Raw genomic sequence first — 23027 nt, 5'->3', positions numbered from 1 at the left:
TGGAAGTGGATACACATCTTTCTTAGTCACTTGATTCAACTTCCTGTAATCCACGCAAAAACGCAGGGTACCGTCCTTTTTCTTAACTAATACTACAGGCGATGCCCACGGGCTCTGTGATGGCTGAATCACATCATCTTCAAGCATTTTAGCGACTTGTTGCTGTATCACTTCCCGTTCTTTTGGAGCCACACGACAAGGATTCTGGTGTATAGGCCTTGCTGCGTCGTGGGTAATTATTCGATGCTTTGTTAGCGGCGTTCGACCGACCCGTGATGTCGATGAAAAGCAGTCCTTGAATTCGGCTAGCAGCTCAAGAAGTCTCGTTCGTTCGTCCCTTGACAACGTAGTACCAACGTCAAGATTAGGTCGTGATTCTTCTTGAGGTGCTTCGTCTAGGGCCGATAAACTGCCTTGGATTTCCGCAGTAGTGTCAAAGTAAGCGACGGCTGTACCCTTCGGGAGATGTCGGCGCTCAGTGCTGAAGTTAGTGAGCAGCACGTTTGTGCGTCCAGCAGTGACAGTGACGAGACCTCGAGCAACTGAAATACCCTGGCTAAATATCAGTGAGCTTATTTGGTCAGCAATGCCGTCGCCGTCAAACGGCTCATCCCCTGCCACCGAAACAAGCGTACACGATCGTGGCGGGACGACCACATCGTCATCCGTCGGACGCAAAGGCCCTGAACAAGACGTATGTCTCGGCTCTGAACAATCGACTAAAGTAGGGCTGTTGTTGTGAAATGTAATGACACTGTCAGGGATGTTGATCACGGCGCCATGTTCTCTCAAGAAATCTATTCCGATAATCATGTCTTTACAGCATGAAGCGAGAACGACGAACGTCGCCACGAAAGTAGAGCCACCGATGTCGAGCCTTGCTGTGCACATTCCGACAGGCATCAGTAATTGGCCGCCTGCCGTCCTTAAGTGAGGTCCCGTCCACGCTGTCTTTACTTTCTTGAGGCGTACGGCAAGGTCATCACTGATAATAGAGAAGTCAGCCCCGGTGTCGACTAAAGCTTTGACTTGCTGTCCATCCACAAGAACGGTAAGGCCTGGGGTCACAGTTTCGTCGGTATTACGTCTTGTCGGCTTTACAGCGTCCTGAGGTGGGAGTAATGGGGGCTTTTTTTCTTCGTCTTGACAGCCTGCAACCTTACCCCCTGAGGTCGCCGCCTTCAGTTTCCCCGGTGTGGGCTGGGTGACCTCGCTCCTCTGGTGTCGGCAAAAGTGCGGCGCTGCAACGAAGGTGACTGGGCAGGAGAAGGAGAGCGTGGTCGATGTCGGGGGACCGGCTCGTAATCAGTTATAGCCTCGTCATCATTGTTACGGCGGCCGTCGAATGGGTGTCGGAGTACCGGAGGTCCTTGAGAACCGACATCTCCACGGCGGGATACGTACTGGTTGGCATGTCGAATGTCAAACCGTGGCCTGAAAGGGCGAGACGGATCGGCGCGGTGCCAGCAATAGCGGGCTATGTGGCCTACACCTCCGCAGTTGAAACAAAGTGGACGCCTGTCGGCAGTACGCCAGGTGTCTGTTCGGCGAAGCTGTGGTTGCCGTGATGACTCCTCACGCGACGAAGGCCATGGCAAGCCAGAAGACGACTGGTCGTATGGGGGCTGTATGGATTGGCGCCATGGTGTCTCCCCTTGTGGTGGTGACCAAGGAACAGTTGCAGGTGGGGGGTAGTATGAAGGCGGAGCGGGTGGGGAGCTTCGAAGGGCGGCGGCGTACGTCATGGGACGTTGTTCGGGGGCAGGATCAGCTGTCGAGAATGCTTGGCGGATTTCGTCACGGACGACTTGAGCGACAGATGCCATGGGTGTGTCCACTACCGGAGTCCGCAGCCTTTGCAATTCTTCACGAACAATCTCTCTAATCATGTCACGTAAGGAGCTATGGCTGTCAAACGTCACAGCGGCGGCCTGAGTTTGGGGGCTGCTGCAGAAGCGGTCATATTGTCGGCAGCGTTGGTGAAGGGCCCGCTCGATAGCCGACGCTTCTTTGATGAAGTTCTCTACAGTGCTTGGTGGGTTGCGCAGAAGTCCTGCGAACAGCTGCTCTTTCACGCCACGCATGAGGTAGCGCAACTTCCTATCTTCAGTCATCTGCGGGTCAGCCCTCCGAAATAAACGTGTCATGTCTTCGGCGAACATGGCGACCGTTTCATTGGGTTTTTGGACCCTTAGCTCTAGTAGTTGGTGGGCGCGGTCACGTCTGTCGACATTGGCAAAAGTTTCAACCATCTTCTGGTGAAAGTCGGTCCATGTGGACAGGTTGCCTTCTCTGTTCTCGTACCAAGTACGAGCGCTGTCATCGAGATAGAAGTAGGCCCGGCCGAGCTTTTCCTGAGCAGACCAGTGATTGATCTTCGCAACACGGTCATAGTGGTCTAACCAGTCTTCTACATCTTCGTGTGCGCCACCACCAAAGCGTTTAGGCTCCAGTGATTGAAAAAACGTTACCTGGGATGGATCGGGAGGACTGGTGCCGAGAAGTACAGGCTGGGGGCTGGTGTTAGCCATTTCTAGATGTCCGGTAGAGGTTTTCTGCGAGGGGTTGTAGACTGGAGGAATACCTCGTAGCCGACGACTGAATCAATGGACAGGGGTTGCAGTAGGCACGTCCGGGCTGGATGAACGGCTCCCACTAGGAGTGTGAAGCATCGGGTAGTGTCACGGCCCAGCTCCTCCACCAGTGTCGCAGTGCAACGCGAACAAAAAATTACAGCAGCTTACGGCAGCGAAAAAGAGCGTATTCAGGATCAGCTGTACAGCAAGATGCCTGCTTCGTTGTCGTCCCGAAAAACCACCGGACCCACTAGCAGGAATCTACAAAACTTTCCTATCACCGTTCTTTTTCATATAAAAACGCGTCAATATTCACGGGGGTTTCGGGACGTTAATCTCCAAAAATTATTAGGGACATCAAAAGAGGGTTTGTATTCAATGACTGCATTTGAGAGCTACATATACCAAGCGCAAAGAAGTCAGTCCTAGTAGTGTTCATCTGCTTTATTTTCTCCTCAATCTCACTTCGCCTTTCTACCTTGTTGCTGTAATACAAGAACAAGGAAGTCAGCCAACTAACAATCTTACCTTAATCATCTCCGACAGGGTCTTGTCAGAGTCTTGACACAGTGTCGTGAATGACTAAAGTAAATTAAGGAAAGTGATGAAACAGTCAGAAAACTAGAAGCTGCTCCGCCAGGAACTTACACGCCCGAGCACACAGAAACAAACATTTTCAGAGCAGACCTATCAGCATAAAATTCATGCATCTTCATGAGACTCAGAGAGCCAAAAAATGCGAGAGAAATAGATTACAAAAAGTAGCGCAGCTTGGAGTGATTTTCGCAAGGTTGTGCCACAACAAAGAGCTGGGTGCCTAGATGGTCCTCACTTTATCATGCATTTACCTTCTCACGGCTCATTCCGACACCATCCTACACTTCATACCGTACAAGGTTATCCTTGCTGTCTCCTGTTGCAAATCTGTTACGTATAAATTAGGCAAGATTTATTATTCAGTATGCTGGCCCACGAAAAATTAAGGAGAAACACGGGTGGCTAACAATTAGTAGGGACCATGCGTTTGAACTTCCCTTGTTAACCGTCTGTAGTGACTGCTTGGTAGGGCCTCAGTGCATACCGGTCAAAGATAATGATAACGTGTTTATTAACTAAATATCACATGCCTGAATCTTACCAGCCATCCTATGAAATGTACTTCAAAATGAGTCACTTATCGAATCACATATATCACTCCCACCTCTGGCATATCATGTTGTTAACGATCATAACTTCATTCAACATCTTACACCTCCCCCCTAAATTACTTGTTTCCTAATGCATGTGCCAACGTAAGCAAACCAAAATTACAATGGAAGACAGTGCAAAAAGTGTAGGTAAACAAAAGAAGCCATAAAACCGTTATTTCACTGAGAGAGGTTTTCAAAAGTTATAAAAATTTGAATGGCAAGTCAGGAATAAAACTAAAGGGTGATTAATCAAAAATCATCCAAGAACTTGCACTCTGCCGCTAGTTTTAACTTACACATCGGATATCACTTTCGCGCAGTAATCAGTGCATGCTAGTGTCCTCAAAAATAATTTTCTTAGGCATTTATGTGAAACAAACTTTCCTGATTGTGAAGGTGTGCTCGTTTCAGCTTCCAATCCACCCCACTCTGGAACACTTAAGTCCTCGTCCTGGTGAGGTAAGTCATGTAGACCATGATATAGGCCTGACTATGAAAATCGACGAAAGGACATTATCACGTCAGTGTGAACGGGGAATAGAACACGATATGGTGCAAAAGCTTGCCTTCTCTTCCCTCATGATTTAATACACATAGTGTATTGTAGATAGAAGCAATCATGCAGTAGGAACACACAATGTAAAAAAACATCGGCATATATATTGTAGAAAAAACCATAATTTAATTCCTGGAACATAGAAAGCTTCAGTGTTATTGTGTAGAAAAATATTGATAGCAAATGCAACAGCCTTTTTTCTTCATTCAGACTAAACTATTTCGTTCGATCAGTGATCTGCGTTTTTAAGTTGCCACTGTCTCTCTGTAGAAAGCATTGTTAAGTAAACAGAGCACGAGACTTGCGGCTACGGGAGTAGCGATGGATAGAATAATACTCTTCTGCAAGGAAGTGTTTGAACTGTTAATGATTAGCCTTTTTCTGCACCTTTGAGACTGTCAACTTCTTTGGCGCCTTTCTGGGTGACCACCACTCTGTACGAGAGAGCTTGTTTCGGCAGACAGTAGTCCTTGCATCTTTTCGCACATAGCCATGAAATCGACAACTTTACAAAGTGGTTGAAATTGATATGCTTCGAAAAATATTCAGTCCCCATTCCACGCACCAAGGCCTTGCATCATGAACCTTGTCGTGTACCTTGACTAAAGACACCACCGACCAAACGTTTCCACGTGAACCAACCAGATATCCGGGTTTCCCTTGTGTCCACGATCCGTCTTTCTTCACTGCCATGCAAGGTATCGAGGAAGAGCACTTGCTCGCACTTTACGAGCAATAAACTTGTTGAAGCAGGAAAGCCGAGAAACCAAGTATTATATCTCATGAATGTTGCGAACCGGTATTGCAGCTACCACGCATTACATTTTGCGACATGATTTGGCTCAGATGTTAAATTTGACCAGTTCGGCCGCCTTGCCGCGGTTAAGCTGCAAACAGAACACTGTTTACATGAACACCTTAAACCGAAGAACGTGATTTGATGAAGCCAGTGTTTCATTTCGGGACTTTGTACACAATGGGCTCCAGTGAGCGTAGGTATTTGCGGCAAGGCTTTATCACCGGGAGAATCCTTAGCTGTCTGATCCAGTCCCAACCACGAATTCCGAAGATTGACTAAGATTAGAAATATTGACATGTTTGGAACGACACGTTGAGCTTACCAATAGCGTATTATAATACGAGCTGATATCCCTAACGCATTTTGCTTGACACACACTTTGTTTGTGCAATAGAAAACTCTCTATCTTGATTAAGCACCATCATGCGTAGTATGTCCTGTCATTATAATTTCTAAAAAAATAAAGAACTTTCGTTTGTACCGCGTTTTTACACAAAGTATAGATAGCAAACCTCGGCCTACCATTGTCTCACAGCACTACACCACACACGAAAGTGCCATCAGCTGCAACAAGAAACAACGTAACTTACAATTCTGCTCTCTGACTTAGTAGGAACATGCGTAACAAACTAATTGTGACAGTTTATGTAATATTTTACACTGTTTAGTACATTGCGAATAAATTTCCTTTGGGTAACTTTCGTTATTTTTCGTTGTTTCAGCGTTAGGGACCTGTATGTGTTCACGTAACTTGTATGTACGTGTGCTTTTTACATTGCGAGCTTTAACTGCAGAATATCATCTATGCACAGTGTAAATTAATTTTTGGAAAAAAATTTCTTGCACATTTATGATACGTGATCTTTAAAAGACTTAGTTGTGAAAATGTTTTTGATCAGTATATATTGTTCACGTTCTATATTATACTTGCATATTATGTACCTGTAATCATTTCCCCCCCCCTCCACTACTGTCACAAGTAGGTATAGGTCAGCAGGCCTTATTCAAGCCGTTCACATGGGTTTTAGTTTTGACAACCTTCCAGTTTTTTTCTGCTGAATAGAAAATTTGAATTTGAAAGTTACGTTTGGATTCTGCAAAAACCTAATCAGCAAACCATCTCTTTTTTGCAAAACAGATATATAATTTTTGACAATTACCTGGTGTAAGAATGGATTCGAGTTATTTCCGTTATGCAATTTCTTTCATTGCTCTTTTCGTTCTCAACGCCAATGTCTATTTTTTCTATCGAATGCTTGTTACTCTAGCTGTAACAGTGTATTTTCGATTAAAATTGATTCCCATAAATGCGTCAATATCGGATGGTATGTACATTGTAATCTTCCCGTACTTATGGGTCGTTTCGTTGGTGGTGGGGGTGCTCTGATAAATGAATAAACTGCAATTTTGAATGCCCAGCTAAGTTATATACGACGCAATGCTGCGCCTAAATAACCTCGTGGAGTAAGAGCATTCTTGAAATAGGAAAAAATGTACTCCAATAACTGTTACGCTACATCTGTGCTAGGCATATTATATTTGTGTTTTAGCTTGAGTATCAACGAAAAATCGTGGTAAGTCACAAGTACATATATCGTAGCATCTGTATTTTAGGCTTCCATTTTGTGTATTTGATATCTATATGCCGGAATGCACTTGCGAGTATCTCTGCCCAACCGTTGTGTGCAGAGGTCGTCATCACTAAGGAATCTCGGATTATTCGTTTTTTAATAATTTATAATGTAATGCCGGCATGCAATTTTTTTATTCCTACCCGACGCTGTCATGTAGTGCAAAGGGGACAAAATTGATCTATCATTTTTGTCGGATTTCACACCTGGAGGCAGTGAAATGTGAAACCAACTTCCGCTTTCTAGCAATGTGCTGGTTAACTTGCAAGAAGGTTTTGTGCCCAAAACATTCCTTCTTTCAGAGAATTTCCGCCTGTAATTTCAAGCAAAAAAAGAAGATAATCTCGTTGATTTTGCAGGGACTTTCAGTTATAGTAAATTATTTTATTACGAGACATATTTAGCTGTCACAGTGCGCCTTCAACTGTTTTAATTGGTTTTGGCGCATGCACAATGCAAGCATAGTCCTTGAGATTTCTTTCTAATATTTACTCGGGGCGAATTCTATTTCACTATTGGTGTTAGACTTGAAGCCCACAATGAGTAGTATACTAACAGTATATGACCTAATAAAGTGATGCTTTGGTTGCGCGGCAGTGTAAGGGCTAGTCATGATTTCAAAAGTCGGCAGTACGTCAGACACGTGTACATAAGGTATATGTGTGCGTGGATGGAAATGGGTAATATTACCATTGTGCAGGAAATTGGCGGCAACTTTCGTCAACATTTGCAGGAATAAAATCGCTGAATAAAGAATTTCCGTTACTCTGAATGGAAATTCTCCGGCGCACTACAGAATATCACTGGGGTCAATAGCAATATCAATTAACCTCCAAGCAAGTCAATTTGTATTGGCACAACTGCATTGCTACATATGTATTACACACACTTCATTTGCGTTTTACTTGGGTATGAAAGAAGAGTCCTGGGAACATTATAATGTACTTTGTAATTTAACGCCAGTCTTTCCAACACCACTTTCAGCATTTCTCTTTGCGACCGCACTATCACTGAGCAAAAAAAAAAAGACGTTAGTGGTGCCATTTGCGACGAAGCAAGTCACTCACGGTAGGGTGATATTTCTTTTGCCAACTTACTTATTGGCTTTGTTAGGTTGATGCAAGAAAAATTTTCGGTAAAATCTAAGTTCTAGAAGACAAACAAGTTAGGAATGCATTTTAAAATATGCACTGTCCCAATATTTGTGCTCTCAGAGCAGTTTCCGTGATGGATTTTTTATCCGCTCATGTATTCGGTTCTACAAACGCTATCAACGTTACTACGATTCCGCAATCCCTGCTTATGTGCAAGTTTAAATTACTTTGTTCTTCCTTCAAAGACGTATAAACTTCTCTTAGCCGCGCGTCCGCTGTGAAGCAGCACATCGACAAATATAACCAGCGGCTACTACGCGTACGAGTATATCAATTCAAATTTGTCTTGCTTCTTCCGTGCACTAATTGTAGATGGTGGCGTCAATGTTTCCCTTGTCGTGGACGTTGGCCAACAAATCAACTAAGGTCGTGGTCGGGCTCCTTTCGTAGATCAATTAGTAAGGCGTCACCTGTATTGTTCCTTGCGCGGGACAGCCTGCGACCTTGTTTCCGCGTAGCGCAAAGAGCGTTCGGTCTCTTCACGATCCACTTGTTTTGTTTGCAACATTCAACGTCACCGGCGGCTCCAGTGTCTATATCACTTTGTTCTAACAGTCGGCGTGATAGCTCAATAGAATGCTGAAGTCCCGCTTGACTCATCGACTCCGTATAGCATCAGTGATAGGCCCGGCAATGCTCTGTTGTATTGAACAACATCGGTAGTAAGACGCGGTCAGAAGTACATTTTCTCTATTCTCACAAACATACGGGAAAAACCGAAATGACCAGCCGCTGGGTCATTCTGCGGGGCTTGCATAATTTCTAATTGCAGTACGGACGATACAAAAATAATGCTCCTGGCTTTTTCAAGAAAAAATTGATGCGAACATTTGCCTAAACGCCTTTATAAGACAATCGCCTTGCCCTCAAGGCATTTGACAAGATCTGCCCGCTCCAGTTCACCCGCTACTTTGGTTGGGGTGAACTGGAAGGTTAGGGGGGGGGGGCTTGCAAGCACCGGCACTGCCTACACCATGTACTCGCACCCCCATATAAAAACAAACGCTCCTTCGCTAAAACTTTGCTTGCCACCGCCTTTAACGCAGCACAAACGCTTTCGGAACGTGCTACTTTTGGCGTTCTTAAGTCAGCACAAACGCACAAACACGTATTAAACACGTTGTATTGAAGCCGCTGGCAAGCCATGTTGAAGTCAACGTGCGTATCTGAATATCGGCTCAAGCTCCCTCTTGCTAGACGACTTGAAAGGCCTTGCAAATTAGCTGTGAAGGCTAGGGCGGCTAGTCGCTCCAAACTTTGAAGCACATGACATAAAGTTAGCGGTAGAACTGGGATGTAGCCCACATGACAGCGAGACACTCTTTTTCCGTTGTAGAATGACAGGTTTTTCGCATCGATTGCGGCCGGCTGCCGTAGCTTCTAACCCTTCTTCTGTCCGTCTGTCTACTGGCCAAAGAAAGTGCCAACTCGTTTGCCGCATGTGTCGATTTGAATTTACGTATCAGCGTAGTAGTTCAACTACAAAAGTATTTCAGATGTCTGAAGACCTTTTTTGCTGTTGCTTTTCTGCTTGCATGGCTTCCCACTTAAACTCCACGCCAATCTTCGTGAAGTGAGTTAGGGCTCGGTGATTGTTCTGGATTCTTCGAAGAAGCGTCTGTTATATTTCTACGAACTGAGAAATTTGGTTAGCTGGAAAGCAGTGAAGGCAGCTGTTTTCCTTAAGTAGAGCAAACTCGAGACTCGGTAATAACTCGTACCACGAATAAGGACTCCTCGTACACAAAGCGGCACTTTACTTGCTTTAGTGTGAGTCAGGAATTCTTGATTCATCCCCGCAGGGGTGCCTGCGCAAGTAGGCGTTTGGTGTGTTGCGACACCACGGAACAGAGCTAACGAGGGAGTTCTGGCTTCCTCGCACGCCTAGCCGTGCGTGGCTTTGCCGTGTCCGGGGAAAAGGGGATCCTCGGGGTTGAGTCCACGCTGGGTGATTGGTCCCTCAAGGCCCCCCGGCCAAGGCAACACACCCCTTTGGCCCCATCTTCACGTAGACGGCACCCCTGGGCTGACCGACACCGGGGAAATCGGCAGTCGCCTTTTCCTGTCTTTCTCTCTCTCCTGAACTTCGTCTTTTTCTTCTAATCTATCATGTCAACTCTTCACTTCTGTTTACTTCCATCTTCCAGGCGGCAAGGGTTAATCTTCTGTATGTGCCCTCTCTTGGTCACATATTATTGGGTTATAGTGGCTTTGTACAGCTGGCGCTGGCATGCCCTTTTAATTGTGCCGCCACATTCCCCATGTTGGGCTCGATGGTGGGCGGCTGACATGGCAGCCGATTTATATATACTTTGTGGCCTCTTTTTCATTTTCTAAACTGTATGATCGCCCTGCTCCTAAGAGGGGGTGCACCGAAGGAACACTGAATGTATTTATAAAGCCAAAAGAAATTTTCCCGCACTTTTATGTGATCCACTGTGAAACTCAAGACAAGAACGCAAGAACCATTTCTCGGTTTGTTGTTTCCAAATGCCTCACCAATAGCTTTGGTCAAGGATATCAGGCTACACGTATGGCTAGTGGGGACTTTCTTTCTGAAGTTCAAACCAAGATCCAGTATGAAAACCTGACAAAACTCGCCTCTTTTGGAACAACACCTGTATCTATCACACCACATCGCTCCCTGAACAGTTCCCGAGGCGTAGTGTCTGATCAAGACCTCATTAACCTGACAGAGAGTGAGCTCCTTGAGGGCTGGAACGAACAGCATGTAACGCTTGTACAGATAATTAAGATTAGGCGTGATAACAAAGAAACTCCGACAAAGCACCTCATTCTTACATTTTGCACAAGCACACTTCCAGAATATATAGAAACATGCTACTTGAAGATGAACGTCCAACCTTACATTCCCAACCCCCGACGTTGTTTCAAGTGCCAGCAATTTGGCCAAGCTTCCCAAAGCTGCCGCGGCCGTCAAACCAGTGCAAAGTGTAGTTCGCAGAAACACGCTACAGACAAATGTGAGGAAGCCACTACCTACTGCGCGAACTGCGATGGTGGACACCCCGCTTACTCTCGTAGATACCCTACATGAAAACATGAAAAAGAAGTACTCACCCTTAAAGTAAATGAAAACATCTCCTTTGGGAGGCACGCAAAACGTTACTAATGCAAGGTCCTTTGTTTGCGGAGGTGGCACGAAAGGGGACAGTGCCACCGAAATCCATGGCGCCTGCATGTACCACACAAAGTGGACGAGCGCCAGCACCATTCACCCCCTCAGCGGAAGTAGCACAGGCTCTTCTGCAACCAAAAGGCTTGCAGGCGTCTGGACCTGAAGCACCAGGGCCTTCTGTTTCGACAGACAGCCGTAACACCTCCGTGCCTGCACGCGTGAACCACGAGCGGGCATCCAGCACCTCGTCCGAAGTGATGGGCCCAGCAGCAAATCTAAGGGTGTCCTCGGCGCCGAAAGACCGACGCGGCTCATTGGAGCGCGCCAGAAAAGCAGAAACCATCATTACATGGCCTGGCAAGGCCTCTTAACTTGACACAATACTTCTTTTGTACACACAGCACTCAATTACACTCATAATGGATACACAAATAATACAACGGATCGTCAAAGGACTGCTTAGAAACCTCGATGATATCCATGAACTCTTACACGAACTCTCCCCAAAAGTGCTGTGTGTACAAGAGAAATACTTAGATTCCAGAAACACCAATTTTCTGCGTCGTTATCTATAGTTTAAAAAGGACCGCTATGACGCTGTTGCCTCATCTGGCGGTGTGGCCTTTATAGTTGATGCATGTACACGTCTACCGCTACAAGCATCCCTTGAGGCAGTGTCTGTTCGAACAGCTCTTTTGAACAAACTTTTCACCATCTGCCCTCTTTACATACCTCCACAGTACCGTCTTGAAAAACATAAATTCCAGTCACTGATACATGAACTACCGGAACCTTATGTGGTCCTTGGGGACTTGAATGCATATTATGGTCTATGGGGCGACTCTCGCTGCGATGCACGAGGTCACCTAATTGAACAGTTTTTCTTTTCTTCGGGTGCGTGTCTGTTGAATAGGAAAGAGCCAACATACTTTAACCTCGCCAACAAAACCTACTCATGCATAGATCTGAGCATTGTGTCCGCATCGCTTGTACGTCTACTTCAACGGAAAATGATGAACAATCCTTTCGGAAGTGATCACTTTCCGATTATTCTAAGTGCACCACTAGAAAAGGGTCCTCCACATTACAAGATGGCAGACAAAGTGGACTGGGAACAGTTTCACAACACTACTCGTTTAAGTTGGACTGACATATGTAGGTTAAACATAGATGAAGCTGTGCAGTACTTCACAGCTTTTTTTACTGATGCTGCAGCCAAGTGCATACCGCAAACATCAGGTATGCCGGACAAGCGACGGGTTCCATTGTAGAACACTGAGTATCGGAATGCCCGAAAGGAGCTGAACAGGGCCAGGAGGTTGCTTCGGAATTCACTGACGGCTGAAAATCTTGACAGCTTTGAGAAAATAAAGTTTCAAGGCAGGAGAACGTTTCGGCAGGCAAGAAGAGAAAGCTGGCAGAAGTTTCTATCTAGGATAAATTCCTGTACACAAGAAGCTAAAGTCGGGAACATGGTTGGTAGGGTAGCAGGAAGGCAAATACACACACTCCCACTCGTAAACACACAGGGTGGCAGCCTGGAAGATCAGGCGAACTTCCTCGGTGCACACTACGAGCAGGTGTCTAGCTCATTACGCTATACTGAAGCTTTCCAAAGATACAAAGTGAGGATAGAAACGCAGAAACTAGAATACAAGTGCACAAACTACGAGGCATATAACCAACCTTTCACCTTAGCTGAGCTAAAAACACCAATAAACTCCTGCAGTATTTTCGCCCCAGGCTACGACCATGTCATGTATGAAATGTTGAGAAATCTGCCGCTCAAAACGCAAAAAACTTTACTCTCCCTATACAATGCTATCTTGCTTTCTGGCACTATCCCTGCTTGTTGGAGAGAGGCTATTGTTATCACTATCTTGAAACAGGGCAAGGACCCTTCTTCACTTTCTAGTTATAGGCCCATTGCACTTTCAAGCTGCCTTCGTAAACTATTTAAAAGGTGATAAACCGCCAACTTTTACGTTTCTATGAAACATAATCTGCTCGACCGATTCCAGTGCGGGTTTCGAGAAGGTAGATCTACGACTGACCTTCTGGTGCGCTTTGAGGCAGAGATCCGAGACGCTTTCGTCCACAAACAATACTTCCTCTCTGTGTTTCTCGATATCGAGAAGGCATACGACAAAACATGGCGTTTTGGCATATTAAGGGACTTGTTTCACCTGGGTGTGCGCGGTAGAATGCTTTCCATAATCGAGAGTTACTTGTCCAATCGGACATTCCGTGTCTGTGTGGGCAGTATTCTCTCCCAAATATTTGTCCAAGAAACGGAAGTACCGCAAGGAGGTGTACTTAGCTGTAGACTTTTTATTATCAAAATAAATTTCTTGCACCTATTCATCCCCCGCAACACGTTCTTTGTACATATGTCGATGACGTCCAGCTTGTCATTAAGTCATGCAACCTTGCAATGTGTGAGTGGCAGGTTCAGTTAGGTTTAAACAAGGTCTCCAAATGGGCAGCGGAAAACGGATTCCAACTGAACCCACAAAAAAGCACGTGTGTCTTGTTCTCCCGAAAGAGAGGCATAAACTCAGAACCCGACAACGAACTGAACGGTCAACGTCTCTCTGTTAATACCGAATGTAAATTCTTAGGCTTAATCTTCGACAACAAGTTGACCTTCGTACCGCACTTCAAGTATTTAAAAACAAAATGTTTAAAAGCCATGAATGTTTTAAAAGTGGTGTCATGTACTACGTGGGGTAGTGACAGGCATTGTCTCATGAATCTCTATAGAAGCCTCATTTGAACCCGCTTAGATAATGCGGCCATTGTTTATCAGTCTTCTACACCAAGTGCTTTGAAGATGCTGAACCCCGTGCACCATTCGGGGATCCGCCTTTCTACGGGTGCTTTTCGCACCAGCCCAGTAGAAAGCCCTTACGTTGAGTCAAATGAGTGGTCGCTTCATCTGCAGAGAACCTACATATCCTTTGTGTATTTCTTTGAGGTCAAAGAAGACAAGAAACACCCCTAATACTCCACTATTAATGATTTGTTGAGCTCCACTCTGTTTCAAAACAGGCCTTCGATGAGGCAGCCCTTCTCAGTTCACCTGAAGGGTCTGGCTGAGGAAACTCAGTTGAACACAGTTTAATGGCTCCTGTAGTATACCTGCCACCATGGCAGTGGCAGACTACAGACTGCGATGTGTCTTTCCCTAGAAGTTACAAAACATGCGCCTATTGCCCATATTCGAACATACTTCCTGGAACTTCAACACAAATACAGCCGTCCTGAGTTCTTTACAGATACCTCTAAGTCTAACTTCTCTGTGTCCTACGCTGCTGTCGGCCCATCCATTTCTGATGCTGGCCCTCTGCATCCAGGCACAAGTATCTTCACAGCGGAAATTTACGCGATACTTGTGGCGGCTAAACACATCAACCAACTACAAATAAAACAAGCAGTAATTTATACGGGCTCCCTCAGTGTGGTAACGGCTCTGCACAATCTTAAAAAACAAAAAACCCTGTCCTCGTCTCATTTTACTCCACTTAATGCACACTCCACACACTCAAAGAACATGTTGTAGCGTGCTGGCAGCCAGGGCACTGTGATATCTAAGGTAACGTGATGGTGGATCAGCTCTGCATCCGTTCACGAAAGCACTGCCACTACGCCCATATCAAGACCGGCCCTTGGTCTTAAGCCGTATCTCAAATGAAAGCTCAGGGACTATTGGCAGAGCAAGTGGGATATACACACACAAAAGAAACTGCACATTATTAAGCCACACCTTGGCCATTGGCCGCCAGTATCAAAATCACGTCACACAGAAGTAACACTAACGAGGTTGAGGATAGGGCACACATACACGACACACTCATATCTTTTGTATGGTAGCGACCCACCATTGTGTGATAGATGTGGTGAACCACTTAGAGTTCTTAACATTTTGATGCAGTGCAAACAACTAGACACTCTAAGAAAACAACACTTTCCATTACCCTACCGACGACATATATCTTTACACCCTGCAATGTTCGTCGCTAGAGAACCACTGTTCACTCATAAATCGGTGCTAGCTTTTTAAAGAGATGTGCGCTTTTACCAAGTCAAAAACCCAGGCACTGCGTAGCGCAACCTCTCAAGAGAGGTTGCTGCTGCAGTGGCTACATTGAAAAGCACTTGCCTCGTGGCCCTTGAACACAAGGGTGCTGATGAGGCACTTGTGCTAGTGTCAAATATTTTTACACATGTTTTTATTAACAAAACTTTTTGTCACCAATTTTTGATATAAATGTCACGCCACTGTCTTGACTTTAATACTTATGTTTTTACCCGCATTATCGCGAGCAACTTTAAGGCCCTCTATACAGCCACGACACATATCACATTCCACAGCTCTAGTCGTTGAAATTGCGCTCTTTCGCCATCAATAGGCCATAAATCATCATCATCATCATCATCATCATCACCATCATAATTCTTGATTCACTGATGTGCAGCTAGAGCACTGGAGAGGGTCATAAAAATGTGACGTGACAACAACGACATGCTCCAAGCACAGGCTTTCCTGCAAATTATATTCAGCAAAAACTGTGTGCGTGAGCATGTCGCTGCTGACTATTCACGCATGACTATTCTCGCATGAGCGTAACAATTCTCGTACACCCCCGCAGCGGCGTCTGAGTAAGCAGACATTTGTTGATTATCGACACTATCAATCCAAGCTTACGGGAGATCTCAACTTTCTCTCACGCCTAGCCGCGCGTGGTGTAGTCATGTCCGGAAAAAAGTTGACCCTGGGTGTTGAGTCAATGCACCCTTAAGGATATTGGGCCCTTAAAGCCTCCCGGTGGAGACACCACACCCACTTGGCCCTAGTTTCGGTCCTCGCTTTTTCTTTTTCTCTCTACCTTTGCACAACGACATTCTGTCTTGTTGTGACTCTTTCTGGTCCTCTCATCTGTCCAATTTACTTCTGTGTTTCCTGGCTGCAAGGGTTAATTGTGTGTAGTTACCCAATTTCAGCTATTTCAGTTTTAGCGGCAATATATGGCTGGCGTCTTCAAGTGTTCTACCTTGCAGCAAGTTTATGTTGAGCTCGGTGGTGGGTGGTCACTATCAACGCTGAACTTGCTAACTCTTTTTGGCAAACTTCTTTCCCACGCTATCTGATCACCGCCCAAAAAATGTGGCGTACTGACGCATTGTCCCCTTCTGTTCAACGCAACGAATCCTTCTCCGAGTACCACATCCTTTACAGCCGACATAAAACAAAAACTGCGCGTAGAATTTCACTATTTTTGTACATCAGTCTCTAACACAAGCTGGTGGCCCAAGTTATAAAGTAACAAAGATGGGAAGCGATGATCTTCTGCTTGAAGTTTGTGACGAGACCCAGTATGAGAAGCTCTCAAAAATCGAAGGTTTGGCAATATCGCAGTGTCAGTGGGCCAACATAGGTCGATGAACGCAGTGCACGGGGTCATGCCTGATGATGACCTTGTCGAACTATCAGAAAGTGAACTGCTGGAAGCCTGGCAAGATCTGAATATAGTAAAGGTTTCAAGAATAATGATATGGCAAAACGAGAAACGGATCCCAACAAAACCCCTCATTAAAACTTTCAGGAGCAGCAACCTACCTGAATCTATTGCAAACAGCACCCCTACACGAAGGCCTAGTGCCTGACCTACTCAGCTGCTGACCCGCAGGCCGCGAGATCAAGTGCCAGGTGGAGCAGCTGCATTTCCGATGGAGGTGGAAATGTTGTAGACCCTTGTGCTTAGATTTGGGTTCACGTTAAGGAACCCCAGGTGCCTAAAATTTGCGGAGACCTCCACTACGAAATCTCCCTTAATCATATGGTAGTTTTGAGAAGTTAAATCCCACATATCTATTGCAAACGGCTATTGTAGTGTTCGTATCCAACCGTATATTCTCACATCCCGTCGTTGTTTCAAGTGTAAGCTTTTTGGACGTGGGTCGTAAAACTTTTGAGGGCACACTAATAGTATGAAATGTGCACCCAAACAACACTTATCTGACTGCTGCACCTCTGCAGCCCGTTGAGCAAATTTTAAATGGGACCATATTACCTAGTAACGATCATGCTTCTCGTGAAAAAAAGTGAGCAGAATGATACAACTGAAAATCAAACTTCGCCTTTTTATATTAAGCAGAGAAACTTTCTGCTTAATTGATTAATTTGTACGGTTTACGTCCCAAAACCACTATTTGATTATGAGAGACGCCGTAGTGAAGGGCTCCGGAAATTTTGACCACCTGGGGTTCTTTAACGTGCACCCAAATCTGAGTACACGGGCCTACAACATTTCTGCCTCCATCGGAAATTCAGCCGCCACAACCGGGATTTGATCCCGCGACCTGCGGGTCAGCAGCCGAGCACCTTAGCCACTAGACCACCGTGGCGGGGCCTTTCTGCACAGCACAATCAAATTTATCTCGTTTTTGCCGATGTGACACGCCGGGGTGCCAAGCCAGACGTTCCTGCAGTCGCGAGTGTCGCACAGAGTGCGATGCGCTCGTGTCACCAGCGCGCCCGGCTAGAGCACTCTGTACTCCGCCACCTGACAAAGAGGACGGGCCGACTTTCATGTCTGCTGGACCCCGAGTCACTGCAAGCGCCATTGGGTTTGATACTTCTGTGAACATGCCTGCCAAGCAGGCATATTCCGCCTTCTACAAGTGGTGATAAATACAAGTCCCACTCTTCCGGCTCCTCAGACGCTGAAGAATAGGCGCAAGTGGGGGATGACGATGACAAAGTGATAGAAGGACGTTTTTTGCTTTTTGTGCTTCTGCAAATTAGATTTTTCCAGCCTTGCAAAGCTTTTTACGGTGTTGAGGACAACATCAGCTGTGACTTCTGATATCAGGAAGTTGTGTGTCGGTACGGGGCGCCGCAGTTTCACCGTCACCGTGGCGGACGGAAGCAGCCAGGGTGTGCAAGCGTGACAAGGGCCACCTTTACCACAGCGTGGCTTCAGAACCGACGAGCATGTGAGTCAACCTGAATTTACCAGGGTTTCTTACGTCAGGCCACCAACACTCATTTTTGAGGCGATGAGAAAAGCTGAGGACAAGTCGAATAAAGTAAGCTTTGCGGAAAAGGTGAGAGTTGCAAACCAGGTGGACAACATGCAGGAAGAGTCATCGGCCTACTCTTTTATCAATGAAGATATTTATTCTGATGATGAAGCAGGTTTTTTTACTCAAGTAATATATTAAAAGAGAAACTTTGAAGGGATTCCTATCGTATTCTGACAAATAGAGGAAACGACAGCCTTCTAGAAAGAAAACTCGAACGTTTTAGCCTCAGAAATTGTTGCACTAACTAAAGAAAAATTGCCTTCGTTCCGAGTGAACAAAGACGGACGTTTCTCAGCCAACGTGAGCTCTGTTGCTTTAGCCAAGAGCTTGTTATCGTGTGCGCAGGTGGCTGGCTTGCTCGTGAAGGCATGCATTCCGGAGTCTTACATGTGAAATGTAGGCATGTGCCTCCAGAGTACACAAAAGAACAACTTCGAGAATATTTTGGAGTAGCAGGAGTGACATCAGTTAGAGGCCAGACTCGTTACATACGACAAGAAGGTGGCATTGTAGCTTCGCACCCACTGAGAAGTATGATTTTACAACTCAGATATGACAGATTTTCTTCCACAGAAAGTATTTCTTGGATTTACAGGCCATCTAGTTGAGAAACATCTGGGTCTAGCAAGACGCTGCTACCATTGTCAGAGGTTCGGACATTTGGCGAAAAACTACCGAGGAAAAACGCACTGCGAAATATGCGCCGAAGAGCATCATCACAAGGACTGCAAATTGATAACACAACAATATGCCAATTGCAAGGGGCCCCATGATGCTTCGTTCTCTGGGTGCTCGCAGAACAAGGCGTATTCTCTTCAAAATCAACATGATATCTTCTATGGTCGCACACAACAACATGACGCGCCTGAGCAAAACATGAAAACCATGAACCCTGCACGGCCTCTTCGACTGCAAGCACCTAAACACCAGAACCCTGTAATGACGTACGCGCAAGCTGCAAGGGACAACGAAAGCAAGATAAAAGTGTGGGAACATCAACAAGCCAGCAGCAAGCTCGACAAAAGTGTCAGGAAGAACCCTAAGAGAAAAGTAACCACGTGCTTAACATCCAAGAAAGCACGAGCACATCGCGTCCAGGAAGTGTAACACAACCAGAAAACTTGTGTATGTCGACAGCTCATTTTATCATACCAATGTTATTCTCGGTTTTAAAAGCTATACTAGCGGCGATCCCACAGGTAAACAGCCTTTCTGAGGCCAAAGCCATTTTGTCAATGTAACAGGTAGTGTTACAATTAGCCACAACAGTCACTGCGCAGGCAAGAGATGAATATTTGTTATCAAAATGTCACGATCTTCCAGTGGAATGCGAATAGTATTCGCCCTAAGTGTGCAGACGTCAGAAAATTTCTGGCTCAGAGCTCCTTTCCAGTGTTATGTACTACAGAGGCCGGGGTAGCCACTACTTTTCGGTTAGCGAACTACGCTGTGTACATGTCCCCTAGATCTAGAGGACCGAGCAGAGCAATGATACGTTTGAAAAAAGATCTGCCATCAGAACAGTTGAATGCTGCATAATCGGTTTACCCAGAATGTGAGATCATACTTGGTCGCGTAAATATAACAATAGTCAGGGTTAATCCTCAGCCTTCCAAAAACATCTCGCTTTCTTCCTTAACGAAAGAGGGAGTGTCGAAAGGCACGCAAAAAAAAAGCATGGAGATTGCTTCCATGCTCGTCAGTAGTTGAGAACCTTGATAGTTTCAAGAACATCAAGTTACCAGGCAGAAGAGGGCGTGGACAAGCTGGTAGGGAGAGCTGGCACAATTTTTTAACGAGCATTGTTTCATATAAGTTTGAGACGAGATACTGGAACATGGCTAGGACAGGTCTCAGGACGAGAAACACACTACCTTCCTCTAGTGAATACACAAGGCGTCAACATGGGCGACCACGCGAACACTCTAGGGGGCAGACTTCGAACAGCTCTCTACCTCGTCAAAATACGCCGAAGCGTTCCAACAATTTCAAACCAGAATAGAAAACAGCAAGAGAGTGCAAAGTCCTGCCACATGAGGCATACATTGAACCTTTCTCTTAGCTGAACTACAGGTCTGTCTTATCTGCTGCAATATATTTCTACCAGGCTACGACTTTGTGGCGTGTGAAATGCTAAAACACCAGCCCATTGAAGCTCAAAATGCCCTCGTCATTCTGCATAACGCAATATGGTTTTCCGGTGAGCTCTCCTCAGCCTTGAAGCAAGCCATCGCTTTCCCCATTTTCAATAAGGAAAAGACTCGTCCTCAGTTTTAAGCTACAGGCCCATAGCGTTGACTAGTTGGCTTTGCAAGGTCTGATGCACATCATTGATAATAATGGCCTACTTAACCCAATCCAGTCTGGGTATCGAGAGGCTGTGTGCACCACTAACCACCTTATCTATACTAAGGCACAAATACGTGATGGTTTTTTACGTAAGCAGTGTTTTTTTCTTTCTGCGTTCTTTGATATGGAAAGGCACATGACGCTACTTGGCGCTTCGCTATGTTACGAGACCTTTCACAATAAGGTGTGCGGGGTGGAATGCTAGAAATCATTGAAAACTACCTGTGCAACCACATGCTCCCAGTACGCGTTGGCACAATTTTTTTCGCAAATTTGTCCGATAAACAGGAGTGCTGCGAGCAGGCGTATTGAGTTGTACATTTTTTGTAGTCAAAATGCACTCCTTGCGCCTCGCCATCGCACGCAATACGTTTTACTGCGCTTATGTTGACGATGTAAAGGTCAGTTTTATATCGTGCAACCACGAATTGTGTGAACACTAGGTCCAATTAGGTTTAAACGAGATTTGATAATAGGCACAGGAAAATTGGTCTCTGCAATGCGCCAGCCACATTTGAAAGAATGATGGACGCAATGCTCCAAGGAATAAAATGGTGCACTTGCTTGCGTTACCTTGACCGAGGTATTGTCTTTTTGCCCACATTCAACTCACATTTCGACTGTTTACCAGCTATTATAGACGTTTTTCATGAAGCCCGACTCCAGCTTAACGCCTCCAAGTGCCACTTCACTCGTCGCCAAATTTCCGTGGGCGATCACTTTGTCGATGCCAAAGGCGTGCGTTCAGACCCAGAGAAAATTCGCGCATCATTACATGTATACTCAGCTGTGCAAGGTCATTTGGGCATTCATTGCAGAGATTGTTTGTTGCAGACTGGATTTAGAAAAGTGGACTAATATAGCCAAACACCATCACCAGCTAACACGAGAAATTATGGAGGCCAATGAAATCCAAATACTGGGTGATCGATGTATCAGCATGCCTTTGCTTGCTCTGACTTAAAAGGAAATCGAGTTTCTGGGTTCGACACAATAGATCGTGAATTTCTGCTGAGCTGTGGCGTCGTAACCATATAATGAGATGATAATTGTCTTGCTGTGATGCAACAGGTTGCGCAATTGCACGGTTATGCTCTGTCACGAGTATATATTTCCAGCGTTTTCTCTAACAAAATTTCAGTTGAAGACAGTGCTCTTTATATCCTTGTCTCTTCTTCTGTAGTTACGTCGTAACTAGTCGTAGTCATGCTGTGTGCGAATATGTTGATCCGTGATAGCGTCAGTATTGGTTGCTTTGTCCACAGGATAGCGGGATAAAAAATTCGCATCCTGATGCAATCGCCTGTTTTATGCATTACAAAGAACGTGTATTCTTGAAAGCGTAGGACGCAACGAGCGAGACGTCCTGAGGGTCCTTCAGGGAGACTAGCCAGCAGAGTGCGTAATGATCCGTTACAACACGGAATGAGTGCTCACACAGGTATGCATGAAACGTGGCAACTGCCAATACAAGGGCGAGGCATTCGCCCTCCGTGATGAAATGTTTGCGCTCGGCTGGAGATAGTAGTCGGCTTGTGTAGGCTATAACACGGTCGTGTGCCTGTTGGATCTGCAATAGCGCCGCTCCTATGCCGTGTTCACTGGCGTCTGTGTGAACCTTGGTTGGGGCTGATGGATCAAATTGAGCCAAGATTGGTGGCGTTGTAAACAGGGTCGTAAGTTGGAAAAACGATGACGCTTGGTCATGACCCCAGGTAAGCCTCTAAAACAGTTCCGGGCTCCTCTCCTCGACATCTCCTCGAGGCTGGCTCCGGTAAACTTAGCAGAACTCCTCCTATCTCAACGTAAGCTAGCTTTCCCAGTCAAAAACGTCTGCTAAATATCGGCATTTACGCATGTGTTTTGTATTTATTTCATACAATACAGCCACGTACCGCGACCTTGTTTATATAACGAATACGATCAAAAGGTAAATATTGCATGAGCGGCCATGATGAATATTTGGCGTGTTTCGATTAATGCCCCGGGAGTAGTGAAATGAGGTCTGCTTAGCGTTGGCCACTGGTTGACGGAATCGCCGTCAGAGGGCGCCACTAGCACCGCTGTATCAGCGTATTGCCGGGAATGCCGGTCTCGTAACGGACAAGTGTTCGCCGCTAACTGCCAATTGACGGCTGATGTAGCAGTCGCAAAGCCACTGCGCCTCGTCTTTCGCCCTTGTTCAGCTAGTATCCAGTGCATTTTAACCGAGCAGTGTTCGTTTTGATTTATCTTTTGCAGCCAGGTCCGAAAAGTTGGGGCTCCCTACGTCAAAAATGCCGCAGGGGCGTCTGCGTAAGCTGGCCTTTGGTGTGTAGGGACACCGCGGACCCGAGCTAACGGGGGAGGGGTTTATCACCGGAGAAGGATTGGCCACCCTGGTGCAGTATCTGGCCACTACCTCCCACATGCAAACGTGAATTAACCCACGACCCTGTGTCCCCAGTAGCTGCGAAGCAGCTGAACACGGTGGCGGTGAGATCTGCAACGCAACAGAGGGTGCTAAGAATCTACGGAACCGGACAGGCTGCCATCGAAACCTGA

At 45.8% G+C, this 23027-nt stretch overlaps 1 protein-coding gene across 2 annotated transcripts in view; it reads left to right on the top strand.

Annotated features, from left to right (window-relative positions):
• The window catches only part of LOC119168044 (uncharacterized), a 77530-nt gene that overhangs the window by 28081 nt on the left and 26422 nt on the right, over positions 1-23027 (top strand). For both annotated transcript variants that reach the window (XM_075866406.1, XM_075866407.1), the window contains exon 3: positions 4178-4225. In XM_075866406.1, coding sequence (XP_075722521.1) covers positions 4178-4225 — 48 coding nt within the window. The remainder of the gene's footprint in view (positions 1-4177; positions 4226-23027) is intronic.

Source organism: Rhipicephalus microplus, chromosome 6 (assembly GCF_043290135.1).
Source record: "Rhipicephalus microplus isolate Deutch F79 chromosome 6, USDA_Rmic, whole genome shotgun sequence".
NCBI classification, from domain to species: Eukaryota; Metazoa; Arthropoda; class Arachnida; order Ixodida; family Ixodidae; genus Rhipicephalus; species Rhipicephalus microplus.
Note: the sequence above shows the minus strand (reverse complement) of the source record. Positions and strands in the feature narration are given on the sequence as shown.